General features: G+C 38.8%; 1 protein-coding gene across 4 annotated transcripts in view; it reads right to left on the reverse strand.

The window, feature by feature from the left end:
- Positions 1–13,781, reverse strand: part of MTA3 (metastasis associated 1 family, member 3) — a 211,343-nt gene that overhangs the window by 105,666 nt on the left and 91,896 nt on the right. For all 4 annotated transcript variants that reach the window (XR_825501.1, XM_010842311.1, XM_010842310.1 and 1 more), the window contains exon 4: positions 5,943–6,069. Coding sequence is in view for 3 of the 4 variants with exons in the window: in XM_010842311.1 (XP_010840613.1) it covers positions 5,943–6,069 (127 nt within the window). In the remaining variant the exon portion in view is untranslated. The remainder of the gene's footprint in view (positions 1–5,942; positions 6,070–13,781) is intronic.

Raw genomic sequence — 13,781 nt, forward strand, 5'->3', positions numbered from 1 at the left:
GCAGTGAAAGCACCAACTCCTAACCACTGGACAGACAGGCAGTTGCCCAAAGTATTGTTACTCTCATTCCACTACTTCAGCTATATCAAACCTATCAGGCATGTCTGTTAATGTCTCAAGAATGGAATTTTTCCAGCTTTTATTTAACTGTCCTCCCCCTCTCCTCCTACTGTTCCATCATTCATTTTCCAACCATATTTCTCACATATTTAAAAACAAACCAACCTAGAAAGAGCAAAGATGACAATAGCAGCACTGAAGAATAAACACCACTTAACAAGGGAAGAAGCTGCACTTGGGGAGTGTAGCTCCTCTGCCATACAGTAAACTCCCAACAATGCACAGTCCAAGCCCAAAGAACGCACACAAGATAAGAAAAGAAAAACACACTGGAGACACACCAAAATGTCAGTGCGCTGGGTGGAGAGATTACAGGGGTTTGTGTCTGCATCTTTTTTCATGTTTTTATCCCCCCATTTCAACAGTAAATTATAATTCTTCCATTATCATAAAATAAACAATAAAAGTTTATTTTACAATTTTAATATGTAGTAATATTCAATTTTAATATGCAGTATTTTTCAAGAAACAGCAAAATGGGCATATTCATAATGTACTGTGATGGGAATGTGAATTGACACGATAATTGTCGAAGGAAACAGCATTTTGCAAAAAAATATTTGGAAAATGTACCCCTAAATCTATAGGTCAGCTATCAAATGTAGCTAATATAACAGTAGCCAATGTTACCACTTTACTACTACTGCGGAAGGGGGGATAAAGAAGATTTTAGTTTTTAGTAGATTCCTGCCTATTCTGTCTTCATTAAAACCAGCCAGATTGTCAGGCAGGGCATGGAGTTAAAATGAACACAAAACTGGCATTTTCCCTATCTAATAGACAAATTTTTAAGTACTACTTCTTTCATTATATGCCTAAAATGTTCTCACTTCAAAAAAGGTAGAAATATAGAAAAGCATAAATATGACAGTTGCTTGCATTTTCTGATAGTAAAATAATCCTGAAATCTATCAAATACCAAATTCCTATTTACATTTATGATGCAGACTCATACTTAGGAATGAAAATCTCATTTATTTGCAACAAATATCTTTAAAATTCAGTACACACAACAATTCTTCAATGAACGTATCAGTATATATATTTCTACACCCTTTCCTAAGAGCCTCTGTTAGATAAAATCAAAAAGTGGAATTGCTCGGTCAAAGGATATTCACACATTAAAATTTTATTTCTCGGACTGTACTAACAGTTGAATATCTAAGAGTTATCTGTTTCCCTGTCCTCATCAACACTGGGTGTTAAGACAAGAACTTCAGTATTCTACCCACCAAATACCTCTTATTGGCTAGAAATTCTTCCATTTCCCCCTTTCTCATGGTTGCTATCTATGGCTTGTAAATTCATTTTGTTTGGTGACGAATAATATGTATACAGAATAGACTTCCTATGCTCAGCCTAGCCCTGCATATAAAAGCTCGATGTTCACTCTGAATATCTCACTTTCCCTCAGAGTCCTGAGCAACCTGGGATTCCATACATCAATCTTTAATTTTCACAAACAGAGAAAGGCACACAACCTAAAACTTCATTTAAGGTTAGGAGTACTTGAGAGAAGATTATTCTGTTGATGATTTTTATTTACTTAAAGGACAAAAATAAAATTAAATGAAAACTATGAAAACTTCAAAGTCTGACTGACTACTGGGTACTGTGTTCCACAGCAAGCAGGAGAAAGAAAAGAGATAATGAGTTTCTAGAGTCTTACACTCCAAGATGATGTCTGATGTGAAGAACCTAGACACATTACACATAAAACTCAAGATTTTTAACAGCTGCTTAACATACTTTTTTAACCGAGTTAAGAAAGCTCCTTATTTTGGAGGTGAGAATGCAGAAGCAACATAGCATTGCTTGAACCAAGAAAAGTTCATTATAAACTGTGGCTGTAGCCAGTCTTCTATGGCGCAATGATGGTGAGGATGGAGATAACCATAATCACATTCTGGAATCCCAAGCTAAAAATTGTTTAAGAGGAAAAAGAATGTAAGGTTTTCTCTGAAGCACCCTGTCATTAAGAGACAGCTTGACACTATGTGCATCTCTATCTTTAAGACCTACTGCGCTGTCCCGTGCTTAGTCACCAAGTCGTGTCTGTGTCTGACTCTTCTTCGGGACCCCATGGATCTCAGCCCCCAGCCTGTTCTCCAGGCAAGAATTCTGGAGTGGGTTGCCATGCCCTCCTCCTGGGGATCTTCCCAACCCAGGGATCAAACTCAGGTCTCCCTCATTGCAGGCAGATTCTTTAACAACTGAGCCACCAGGGAAGCCCTGAAGACCTACTACTGACACTAAATTTAGGTTCTGTAAGAATTTCTCTGGATTTTGTCAAGGTTAAGCAATGAGGAAGGCAGGATCCTCACCAGTGATGCTCTGAGCAAGGGCCAGGTCTAACGACACAGATATAATGGTTGCTCTATCACTACTCACTGCTCATAACAAGACTTGGAGAAATCATCTAGTCCAAAAGCCCTTATGACAGGACACGGTGGAGCCAATAATCAACAGGTACCTAACAAAATCCTTTTAAGACACAATGAAGCATGACTTCAAAGGCTGTGACCCAGATCCCAAGGTTGGCAAGCAGGAAAGGATTGGTGCTAATTAAATATGACTAACTGGCTACCCTAGAGGCAGAGAAGTGGTATTAATCACTACATATACAATGCTGTAATTAGCTTTTAAAAAAAATAAGCTTTGTGCTTTCAAGGTAAGGAAAAAGTGACACTGGACCAAATGCAAGACACATCCACAAACTTAGGCACTCAATCAAGTCGCTAGTTCCCAGTCACTATTTATATCTCTAACACTGTATAACAGTATAGTTTATATGCTTCACTCAGTTTTTAATGCAATTCTGACCATTCAACTTGAGTAAACAAAAAAAATTATGTGAAAAAAGAAATAGGAAATTAAAGAGCCTATCTACCCAACAAGCTACTAAAATGTAGCTTTCTATCTCTGATACGCACATTACAAACTCATCATGAAGATCAAATAAAATACATGTAAAGCAAATGGAATAACACTTATCATAAAGGCTCAATAAATACTACAATTTTTAAAAGCCAAGTTCAATAAACATGGACTGTATATAACTGAACACAGTATTTTACACACACACACCCCCCACACACACACACTATGATGGGTCTAGCTAGCATAAAAATACATTTTACAGTGCTTTATATAACCCATGCAGCATACAATCTATTATTAGTGACCTAAGGCACTATGCAGGAAGCACGCTGTCTCTCGCCTTCATTCCCCAAATAATGTTCCAAAGGAATTCTCATGTTCAAACCCCACCTATCTCACAAACAAAAGGTGAATCGCTAACTCCACCCAGAACTGTCCTGGTCCTATTCATTCTCTTTCATTGAAATGAAAAGAAGTCCTGAAAAGTCGTCTCTTCCGGCCACTTTGGAAGTCTGTAGCATCTGGTTAATGTTATAGATCACAAAAACTACAAAAGACCTTAGGAATGCCTCAGTCAGGTTTTCTCCTCTGTTCCACACAGCACCAAGGAGATTCTGGGCACTCGATAATGTCTCTGAGAATAAAAAGCCAGTATTCATCAAATTACCCCTCTTTGCTGCCAAAGAACAATGGGACTTCAGTAATTTTCTCCTGTTACAGCACAACAGATAGGGTATGACTTCAATATTAGCAAAATGTCAAGACCACTCCAAAGTGCACTTGCTCTACATCAACATGAGGGCTGGTTAGCACAGTGTCGTGCTCTGGCCAGAGACTGCCCCTAATTTCATTCAGCTGTTTGAAAATGAGAGCCAAAGGTGAGAAAACACTACAACCTCTCAACTCTGAGAACAAAAAAAATCCAAAAACAAATGCCTCAAATGTCTATATCTCTTCTTCATAATTCAAAAGAATGGCACAGGGTAAATTCCTTAAGTTTACAAGCTGGGGACCTTGTTATTTTTTAATCAAGCAGTTAGTGAGCTCCCTAACTGAGAATATATTCAGAAAATGTGTTCAACATGACTGAATGATCGTGTAGTCTATGTAATTTCCATGTTCAACAAAGGGATGTCTTGATAATTCCACTGTAATATACTCTCTCAGTCTTTGTGAAAGATGAAAAATACTTCACTAGTTTTTCCATTCCAAGCAATCTGTTAAAGGAAACCAACATTTCTTATAAACAGATTCCAAGCTATCAGGAGGGTAAATTAAAAATATACTTGTGTGTTTTGGATACATTTTTAAAACCATTTGTCAGATTCTCATTCTGGCAAGAGTCTTATGACTGGCCACATAACTTCTTGAGCTTAAAATGAATCTTTATATTCTAGCTTCTTCCAATTAAATGATAAATGCATATGGCTCTTCAGCATTTATTAGTTACCTGTATCTTTAAGAAAATTGTAAAATATGTATTCATGTTTCATCTCTTTCAGCAAAAAGTAACTTACTTTCCTATTTTTTGAAATACCCCTATTTTTAGGTTAAATGACTGTTCCCACATTATCTGGCCTGATTATCTTTTCTAACAAAGGACCCTAAGTCACACAGAACATATTAATACTAACTCTCACCAATCTAAGCACAGTGCTCCCTAAAAAAACAAAAAAAAAGGAATTATATATGATGTTAACTATTGAGGATCAAGCTCTCTGAAAAGATTTGGAAAAAAGAGATTCTAGTATCTTTTCATCTAGTATGTATCTAGTCATACATTTCCTGTCTTAGAAGATCTCTGCGTCCATTTCTGAAAAGAGAAGTACAAGATAAACAAAGGTCAGGGGAATTATGGAGTGTTGTGAAGACCAAACCAGAGTTTCAGGAATTCTCCAAACGTGTTTGAGCCCGAAGAAGACACTTAGATACAATATCGACATTCAGGACTAAAGAGGAAGGGACAATTTTTTTAAATAAAGTTATTACGTTTTATTTCCATATATAAACAGCTTTAAAGACAAGCATAACTAGTGAAGGGCTGAATAAAAGAATAAAGATTGTGAACAAAAGTTGAAGAACTTCTTTAACACAAGGGGACAAAAACACCGCATCCCCCTACACCCACCGCCCTGGGCACAAGCTGCTCCCTGCCCACACCCATGCTCACCTGTTTCCTTTTACCTGAAAGATGCCCCCTAATCTCTCAAAGGCTGAGTAAATGCCAACTCCTTCTGAAGCTTTCCGACACTGAGAGTCAGTAACTGCCTGTTTTCTGAGTTCAAACATTCTGTTATACCTCTAAGATGCACCTACTGCAGACAACACTTAAAAAGACCTTCATCTATGCCTAAATCTTACCACCAGCAGATGAAAAGACCAACCACCATTCTCCCCAAATACAAACCAGGGACTGAATTTCACTTTTCATTCCATCAATGCCCAGAGCAGATGCAAGTGAGTGAGCAGTAAAGAATACAAAGTTTTCATCCCAGAGGCCCCCCAAAATAAATAAATAAAAAAAAAAGTCCTGTATCCTACAAAGTCAAGAGACACTTGTCTGGGAACCAGATCTTGGATTCTAGTTCTTGGACCCTAATAACTACATTTTTTTCTAGGAATCTGGAGAAGACCAGCATTTCCCAAAATGGTGTCTGCTGGACACTGTTCTGCAAGATGCTAATAGATAACTTAAACGATTGGAAAAGTCCAGATTAAAAAGCCAACATGGTTACCTGACTGCATAACATGTGCGGGGCTTTAAAATGCTAATATAAACTATAAATTTTCAAGATAAGACTACATAATGAAGCCCTTAGTGAACTGATTTGAGCAAGATTGTTGAGTTTGGAAAATGCTTCCCAAAGGTTGTTTTAGTTTTGTTTCTTTCAGTTGTCATAGTATTACTCAAAACATCAGACCAACTTCTAAACAGTTCTTACCTGATATGTGTTGCGGGCAGAGATTCGTATTGGCGCGACAAAAAGAGTTCCCTATGTTTCAACTGATGTTTCTGTTTATCGGTCAAGTCAGCCTCAACTGTTGTTTCAGATTCTTCCTCAATTTCTTCTACACAAATAAAATTCAAAAAAGGCATTATTACAAACTGTATTATCTATTTTGGTTATTAAGATAGACTGAATCAGGCTTTAATTCAATATTTTGTTCAAATTAATTTGATTTTAAACTTACACATTTAACTTGCAATATGAATTACAACCATAACATTTAGTTACCTAGGCCTCAAAGGAAGAACTCCAATTTTAAGATGGCAGATGAAACAATGCATATATCTTATGTATCTTTCTTCCCCCAAGAAATCACACCAAAATAGCAATGAAAATATACCAACATTTCAATGACAATAAAAAATGAAGCAACAATGGAAGATTCTCAACAATAACAGTTTTAGAAGATGGAAAGGAGATGTTAAAAAAAATAAACTACACACAGTCACGAGGAGGAAGTGACAATCTATGTGTGTACAGAAAGGGATGCTATGGAGAAGTGTAGCACAGAGCATGTACTGACTCAATCCTTGAAGCTACCAAGTATTGTGAGAAAGGAAAAGTGGGGTGAGATCAAAAAAGCAGGAGAAAAGCATCAAAAGTCTGTCTATAATTCAATAACTGAATCCCAGAATACTCCATTTAAAAATAGTATAATCAGAAAACAAATAGTGTTAACACATTTCAAATTTGATAACACAAATAAAAAAAAAACTAATAGAAGAATTAGAAGACAACACTAATGAAATCTCCCCAAAATTAAGACAACTGAAAACCAATTAAAAAATTAAAGAAGAATTCATGTGGTCCAACATCCAACTAATAAAAGTTCCAGAAAGAAACAATAAAGAAAACAGACTCTCTTATGTCTTTTGTGTGTGTGTGGAGGGGGAGTGGTGCAGGGAGGGGAGAAGGGGGAGAAGGAAAGACTTACCAAAGAAATGATTCAAGAAAATTTCCCCTTACTAAGTGTCCAGTAAGAATGAGTGTCCTGATTGAATTACCAGCATACTTAACTTTTTTTTTAAGTAATGCCATGAGAAGACTACCACCATTTACAGGAACGAAGTATAAGCACACCAAAGAAACCAGAATCTGCGTTGGAATCACAGATGAACAGCAATACCGCATGCTAAGATGACAGAGCAATGCCATCCAAGAGGAGACATGACAGTCAACCTAGAACTACACGGTCAACTGTCAACTCTGAAAGCAGAGTAAGGTCAAACTTGCATTCACTGAACCAAGTTCACCTTTGAACAACATGAGCTTGAACTTAACGGGTCCACTTTTATCTAGACTTAAATACAATATACTGGAAATTTTCTGGAGGTTTGCAACAATTGAAAATATTTACAGATGAACCCTGTAGCTTAGAAATATCAAGTAAGGACTTCCCTGGTGGCTCAGCGGTAAAGAATCCGCCTGCCAATGCAGGAAACACAGGTTCACTTGCTCCAAGAAAATCTCACACGCCACAGGGTAACTAAGCCCAAGTGTCACAACTACAGAGCCCACGCTCTGCAACCAGGAAGCCCACAGGCCCTAGAACCTGTGCTCCACAAGAGAAGCCCCGCGAGGGCAGGGAAGCCCTGGCACCGCAGCTACAGAGTGGTCCCCACTTGCTGCACCTAGAGAAAGCCCTCGCATAGGAACAAAGAACTAGCCAAAAATAAACAATTAATTAAAGTAAATCAATCAATCAAGAAAATTAATAAAAGCGGTCATCAATTCATAAAACATGCAGATACTAGTCTAACCTTACACAGGCATGAGGTGAGTGATATTTAATAAAAATTAATACTATGTTAGTTTTCTTAGCATTTTACAACATTCCTTTCAAAGAATTACATTACCATTCATTATGCTACACTCGGAGAAGGAAATGGCACCCCACTCCAGTACTCTTGCCTGGAAAATCCCATGGACGGAGGAGCCTGGTAGGCTACAGTCCATGGGGTCGCTAAGATTCGGACACGACTGACTGACTTCACTTTCATTTTTCACTTTCATGCATTGGAGAAGGAAATGGCAACCCACTTCAGTGCTCTTGCCTGGAGAATCCCAGGGACGGTGGAGCCTGGTGGGCTGACGTCTATGGGGTCGCACAGAGTCGGACATGACTGACTTGACTTAGCAGCAGCAGCAGGGGCCTCCCTGGTGGCTCAGACTGTAAAGAATCTGCCTGCAATGCAGAAGAACCAGGTTTGATCCCTGGGTCGAGAAGATTCCCTGGAGAAGGGAATGACTACCCACTCCAATATTCTTGCCTATGGACAGAGGAGCCTCGTGGCTACAAAGAGTCAGATACGACCGAGTGACTAACACTTATGCCTCTCTCCTGTATTTGGAAAAACTGTTCATAAGCATATTATCACAGGTAAGTGATTTTTTTTTTTTAATGCAACAATGTTTCCAATAGCGTACTTGCCCTAAGTATAGGCTAGGTTCCTGTGAAGCAGTCACAATCACAGGAAGCTACTATAAGGAATCATACTGCTGCTGCTTCATCGTCAATGCATGTATTATTATACCCATAAATAAATATGAACTTCTTTACCATTTTTTTTCATTTCTGATGTCTAGTGTTAGGAATACAAACATCCATTGGATCATAGAAAAAGCAAGAGAATCCCAGGAAAAACATCTACTTCTCTTCATCGATTACTCTAAAGTCTTTGACTGTCTGGATCGCAATAAACTGTGGAAAATTCCTAAAGAGACGGGAATACCAGACCACCTTACCTGTCTCCTACAAAACCTGTATGCAGGTCAAGAATCAACAGTTAGAACCGGACATGGAACAATGGACTGGTTCCAAACTGGGAAAGGAATACGTCAAGGCTATATATTGTCACCCTGCTTATTGAACTTCTATGTAGATTACATCATGAGAAACGCTGGGATGAATGAAGCACAAGCTGGATTAAGATTACTGGGAGAAATATCAATAACCTCAGATATACAGATGACACCATCCTTATGGCAGAAAGCGAAGAGGAACTGAAGCGTCTCTTGAGAAAGTGAAAGAGGAGAGTGAAAAAGTTGGCTTAAAACTCAACATTCAAAAAACAAAGATGATGGCATCCAGTCCCATCACTTCACGGCAAATAGATGTGGAAACAATGAAACAGCGACAGACTTTATTTTCTTGGGTTCCATAATCACTATGGATGGTGACATGAATTTGAGCAAACTCTGGGAGATGGTGATGCAGCCTGGGGTGCTGAAGTTTGGAACCACTCGGTTATTTCATGCCTGGTTCTAACTGTTGTTTCTTGACCTGCATACCGGTTTCGCAGGAGGCAGGTAAGATGGTCTGGTATTCCCGTCTCTTTAAGAATCTCCCAGTTTGTTGGGATCCATACCTGCAGAGGTTCAGATGCTCTGCAGCCTTCCCTGGACCAGACCAGACTGTATATCTATGGGAACAGTACAGACTGTGTATCTATTGAGAACTCAGAGTCAAGGAAGCGGGGCTGGTTTCTCTCACAGGAAGTAAAGCCCAAGGTGTGGCCTCAGAGGCTTTAATTTTTGGACACTGACTGGCAAAACACGCACTAACAGCAACATATTTCTGCTCCTCACAACCTTTTCTTACAAATTCTTCCTTACATAAGGATCCAGGACCGCAAGAAATTTTATCGTATGTGACCCTCTAGCTGTTGTTCTTTTAAATGGTATGAGGGCAACGACTAGACTAAGTATCAAATGTTTTCTACCCTCAAACGTTTAAAACTCTAAACTGAAAATGAACTTGCAAAAATTAAAAACTGATTTAGAAAAAGATCCACTGAGCTCAAAAACTGAATAATGTGATTTAAAATTCTTTGAATGTTCTTTATAATTAACTACTTAAATAGAAATGCAACACTAAAAGAGCCATTTACTTGCAAGTATAATAACATTTCACCAGTGGAGATCAATGAAGTTATCGCTGCACTGGCACTATTAGCACCAGCAAATATCACATACGAAATTATACTCTTCACCTAATTAGGACTTGATAAATTGTTGTTCCACAAAACACAGCTAACCGAATTCTAATGTATACCCTATAGGGCTAAAATAGCAGCAAGCTCTACAAATAATGGTAACAACAGCAAATCTTATTTTCTTATACAATCTCTTGATATTGGGTGAAAAGGAATAAAATTTCTTAAGTTCAATCTAAGCAAACATAGAAATCACCAAAACAGCATCTAAAACTCATTTTCTCAAGTTTACTAGTTAAATTTCATTTACATTTTTGTATATATTTATATTGGCTTCCGAACAAGAATGACTCCCATCCTTTAACATTCTAAAAACACTAAGCAAACCATAATGGCAAAAACTGACATTTAGACAACAAAAAATTTAAAAGATCAAATCTGATTATCATCAAAAAACCATGTCCATGGTAATACATTTATAATTTTTTAAAACCATTTACCAACCTTGATGGAATATCAAATTTGGTACCTTCTAAAAGTTATTAAAGTAGAAGTCCCACAATAAACAGTACAGCAGCAGAAGAGACTGATACCAGTTGGCAATGCTTCAGTGCAGTTTATTAGGCACTGAGGCACTAGGGTCATAAACTGCAGACAGAATACAGAAAGAAACCACACCAAGGGATTGTGTGAAGCTTTAACAAACAATAAATATAAATTTATTTATTTATAAAATAAGTATCACTGTACTTAACTGAGATCAACCTAGCAAGGGTCCTACAAATTTCAAAGCTTTAGACTGCAGGATGAGAAAGAATCCACGGCCCCAGAGCTCAGCAAGGCTAACTACACACACAGCCTGAAAGGGGCTAGGAAAGGCTAGCAGAAACAATGCCCGGGAAGCAGGTGTCAGAGAAGAAATTAAACTAGCTGAGTAGTGAAGAAAGAGAGCATCCAGGTATGGGGTACAGATTAATCTCCACAGCAAAACTTTAGAGACTGGGCATGTGACACATAACTGGGCCACAAGAGGCCACACACATTCAGGTACCTGAACAAAGAGGGTCAGAACCTAGGCGAGGAAAATGCCGGAGTCCAGCTCCAGCAGCCAGGGAATCAGGCTGAAGGGGTGTCCGAGAGTATCAATGCAGCCTCTCATTCATATTTCTTGCACTGCATATTTATTTCAAGCTTAAGATTCTCTTTTATACTTTTACAAAAGCATTAGGTCAGAGATTTGACATTTTCAGTTCCCCCTAACCCAGATTTGTTGTCTCCATAAATCACTGTTGCCCCTCAAAAGGAGTTCCTTCCTCAGCGATTCTCTTATCTACTTTTTCTCATGTGTCCTTGTGAATACACTGTAACTCATGCTAATGTCTGGGCTGCATACCACATTCCTCAGTTTATTTCTTATCTTTCTACGTCCTGTTTGCCCCTAGTATCCTAAATTCACTATTTCTTAGAAAGGGCTTCTAGCTAATAATATCTCTAAAGTCCCTAATTTCTATAAGCTATAGTAGAATATGCTAACACTACAACATTCCTTGAATCTTTAGCTTCTAACTATTTTAATTATTCCTTAGACCTAAATTCAGCAAACTCTTTTGCCATAAACATTTTCCTCACAAACAGGCTTCAGACAGCAATCCCTCCTATGGCCTCAAGCTGTGGCCTATGTGCTCATCCTGGAACACTCTTGTAAAGTCCTTAAACAAATGTCAATGATTAACTTTATGAATTATTCTCTGAGCACAGCCGCAGAAGGCTTTGTGCCTTCTCATGGTCCTCTCAAGAGCAATAAGCACCTTAATATTCCTTTTCAGTCAACTCAGCCAAGGAGAGGAAAAGACAAGTCAGAATTACAAGTCCTAACTCCTTCATCCCGGGACCGTGCCTGTGGAATGAGGAGAGGGGTCTGGGTCCGTGCCTCCATTTTATCAGTAATGCCTAACGCGGCTCCCGACAGGAAAAGTCATTACTGATTCTCAGTTCTTTTCCTGAAAGGGCTTCCCTGATAGGTCAGTTGATAAAGAATCCGCCTGCAATGCAGGAGATCCCGGTTCAATTTCTGGGTTAGGAAGATCCCCTGGAGAAGGGATAAGCTACCCACTCCAGTATTTTGGGGTTTTCCTTGTGGCTCAGCTGGTAAAGAATCCGCCTGCAATGCAGGGGACCTGGGTTCGATCCCTATGTTGGGAAGATCCCCTGGAGAAGGGAAAGGCTACCTTCTCCAGTATTCTGGCCTGGAGAATTCCACGGACTGTATAGTCATGGGGTCACAAAGAGTTGGACACGCCTGAGTGACTTTCACTTTGTTTGCCTGAACTGGGTATTTTTCAGAACTAATCAAAATTATAATTTCTACATGCTAGTTAGGATGGGGGGTGTGGCGCGGGCAGGTAGGAGGAGAGTTTTCCACAGGTTATTCTCAAACAAACATCCTCAGGTCCCCATTTTAATGAACTATCAGCCCACAATGATGATGTGAGCTGGTACAGAACATACAGAAAAGCAGGTGGTTAAAATTTTGTCTAGAACACATTTAACAAGTACCAAAATGTTTGAAGGCATATTATTTGACTGAAAATAGCTCAGTATTGATGCAACTCAAGCCTGCCTGGCAAGAAAAAAAAAAAGAAGAGGCAAGTTGAATAAAATTAGAAGGATTTTTATGACAGTTGAGCTTTCAGGGAACTATGTGAATGAAGAGAAAGAAAAGATTTGGCAGGGACTTCCCTGGTAGCCCAGTGGCTAGGACTCCACACTTCCAATGCAGGGGACTTGGATTCAACTCCCGGTCAGGGAACTGGATCCCACATGCTGCAACTGGGAGCTTCTTCATATGCCTGTAACTAAAGATCCCACATATTAAAAAGCAGAGACATTACTTTGTCAACAAAGGTCCATCTAGTGAAGGCTATGGTTTTGCCAGTAGTCATGTATGGATGTGAGAGTTGGACTATAAAGAAAGCTGAGTACTGAAGAATTGATGCTTTTGAACTGTGGTGTTGGAGAAGACTCTTGAGAGTCCCTTGGACTGCAAGGAGATCCAACCAGTCCATCCTAAAGGAAACCAGTCCTGAGTGTTCACTGGAAGGACTGATGGTGAAGCTGAAACTCCAATATTTTGGCCAACTGATGTGAAGAGTTGACTCATTTGAAAAGACCCTGATGTTAGGAAAGATTGAAGGCAGGAGGAGAAAGGGACAACAGAGGATGAGATGGTTGGATGGCATCACCAACTCAATGGACATGAGTTTGGGTAAACTCCAGGAGTTGGTGATGGACAGGGAGGCCTGGTGTGCTGCGCTTCATGGGGTCGCAAAGAGTCGGACACGACTGAGTGACTGAACTGAAGTGAAAGATCCCACATGCCACAACTAAAGAAGGAAGATCCCAGGCAGCCAAATAAATATATAAATATTAAAAAAAGAAAGAAAAGATTTGGCAATCTAGAAGCAAATGATCAATAAACAAACATCAATGATAGTTTCATCAATAGCACTGAACAATTCAGACTGAAACTAAGAATATTTCATTTACAATAGCATCAAAAGGGAAAAAAAATAGGAATATATTTAACAAAAGACAAAACTCATATGCTAAAAATGACAAAACATTCTTACAAGAAATTTTAAAGACACCTAAATAAATGGAAAAACTATGTCCACATATTGGAGGATTTAATATGGTTAAGATGGCAATACTCCCTAAATTGATTTACAGATTCAGTGCAACCCCTACCAAAATTCCAATAGCCTTTTTCACAAAAATTGGCCAACTTATTCTAAAATTCATATGGACATAAGCAACCCTCAATAGCCATGAACAAATT

Source organism: Bison bison, unplaced genomic scaffold, assembly GCF_000754665.1.
Source record: "Bison bison bison isolate TAMUID 2011002044 unplaced genomic scaffold, Bison_UMD1.0 scf7180017864177, whole genome shotgun sequence".
Classification (NCBI taxonomy): Eukaryota; Metazoa; Chordata; class Mammalia; order Artiodactyla; family Bovidae; genus Bison; species Bison bison.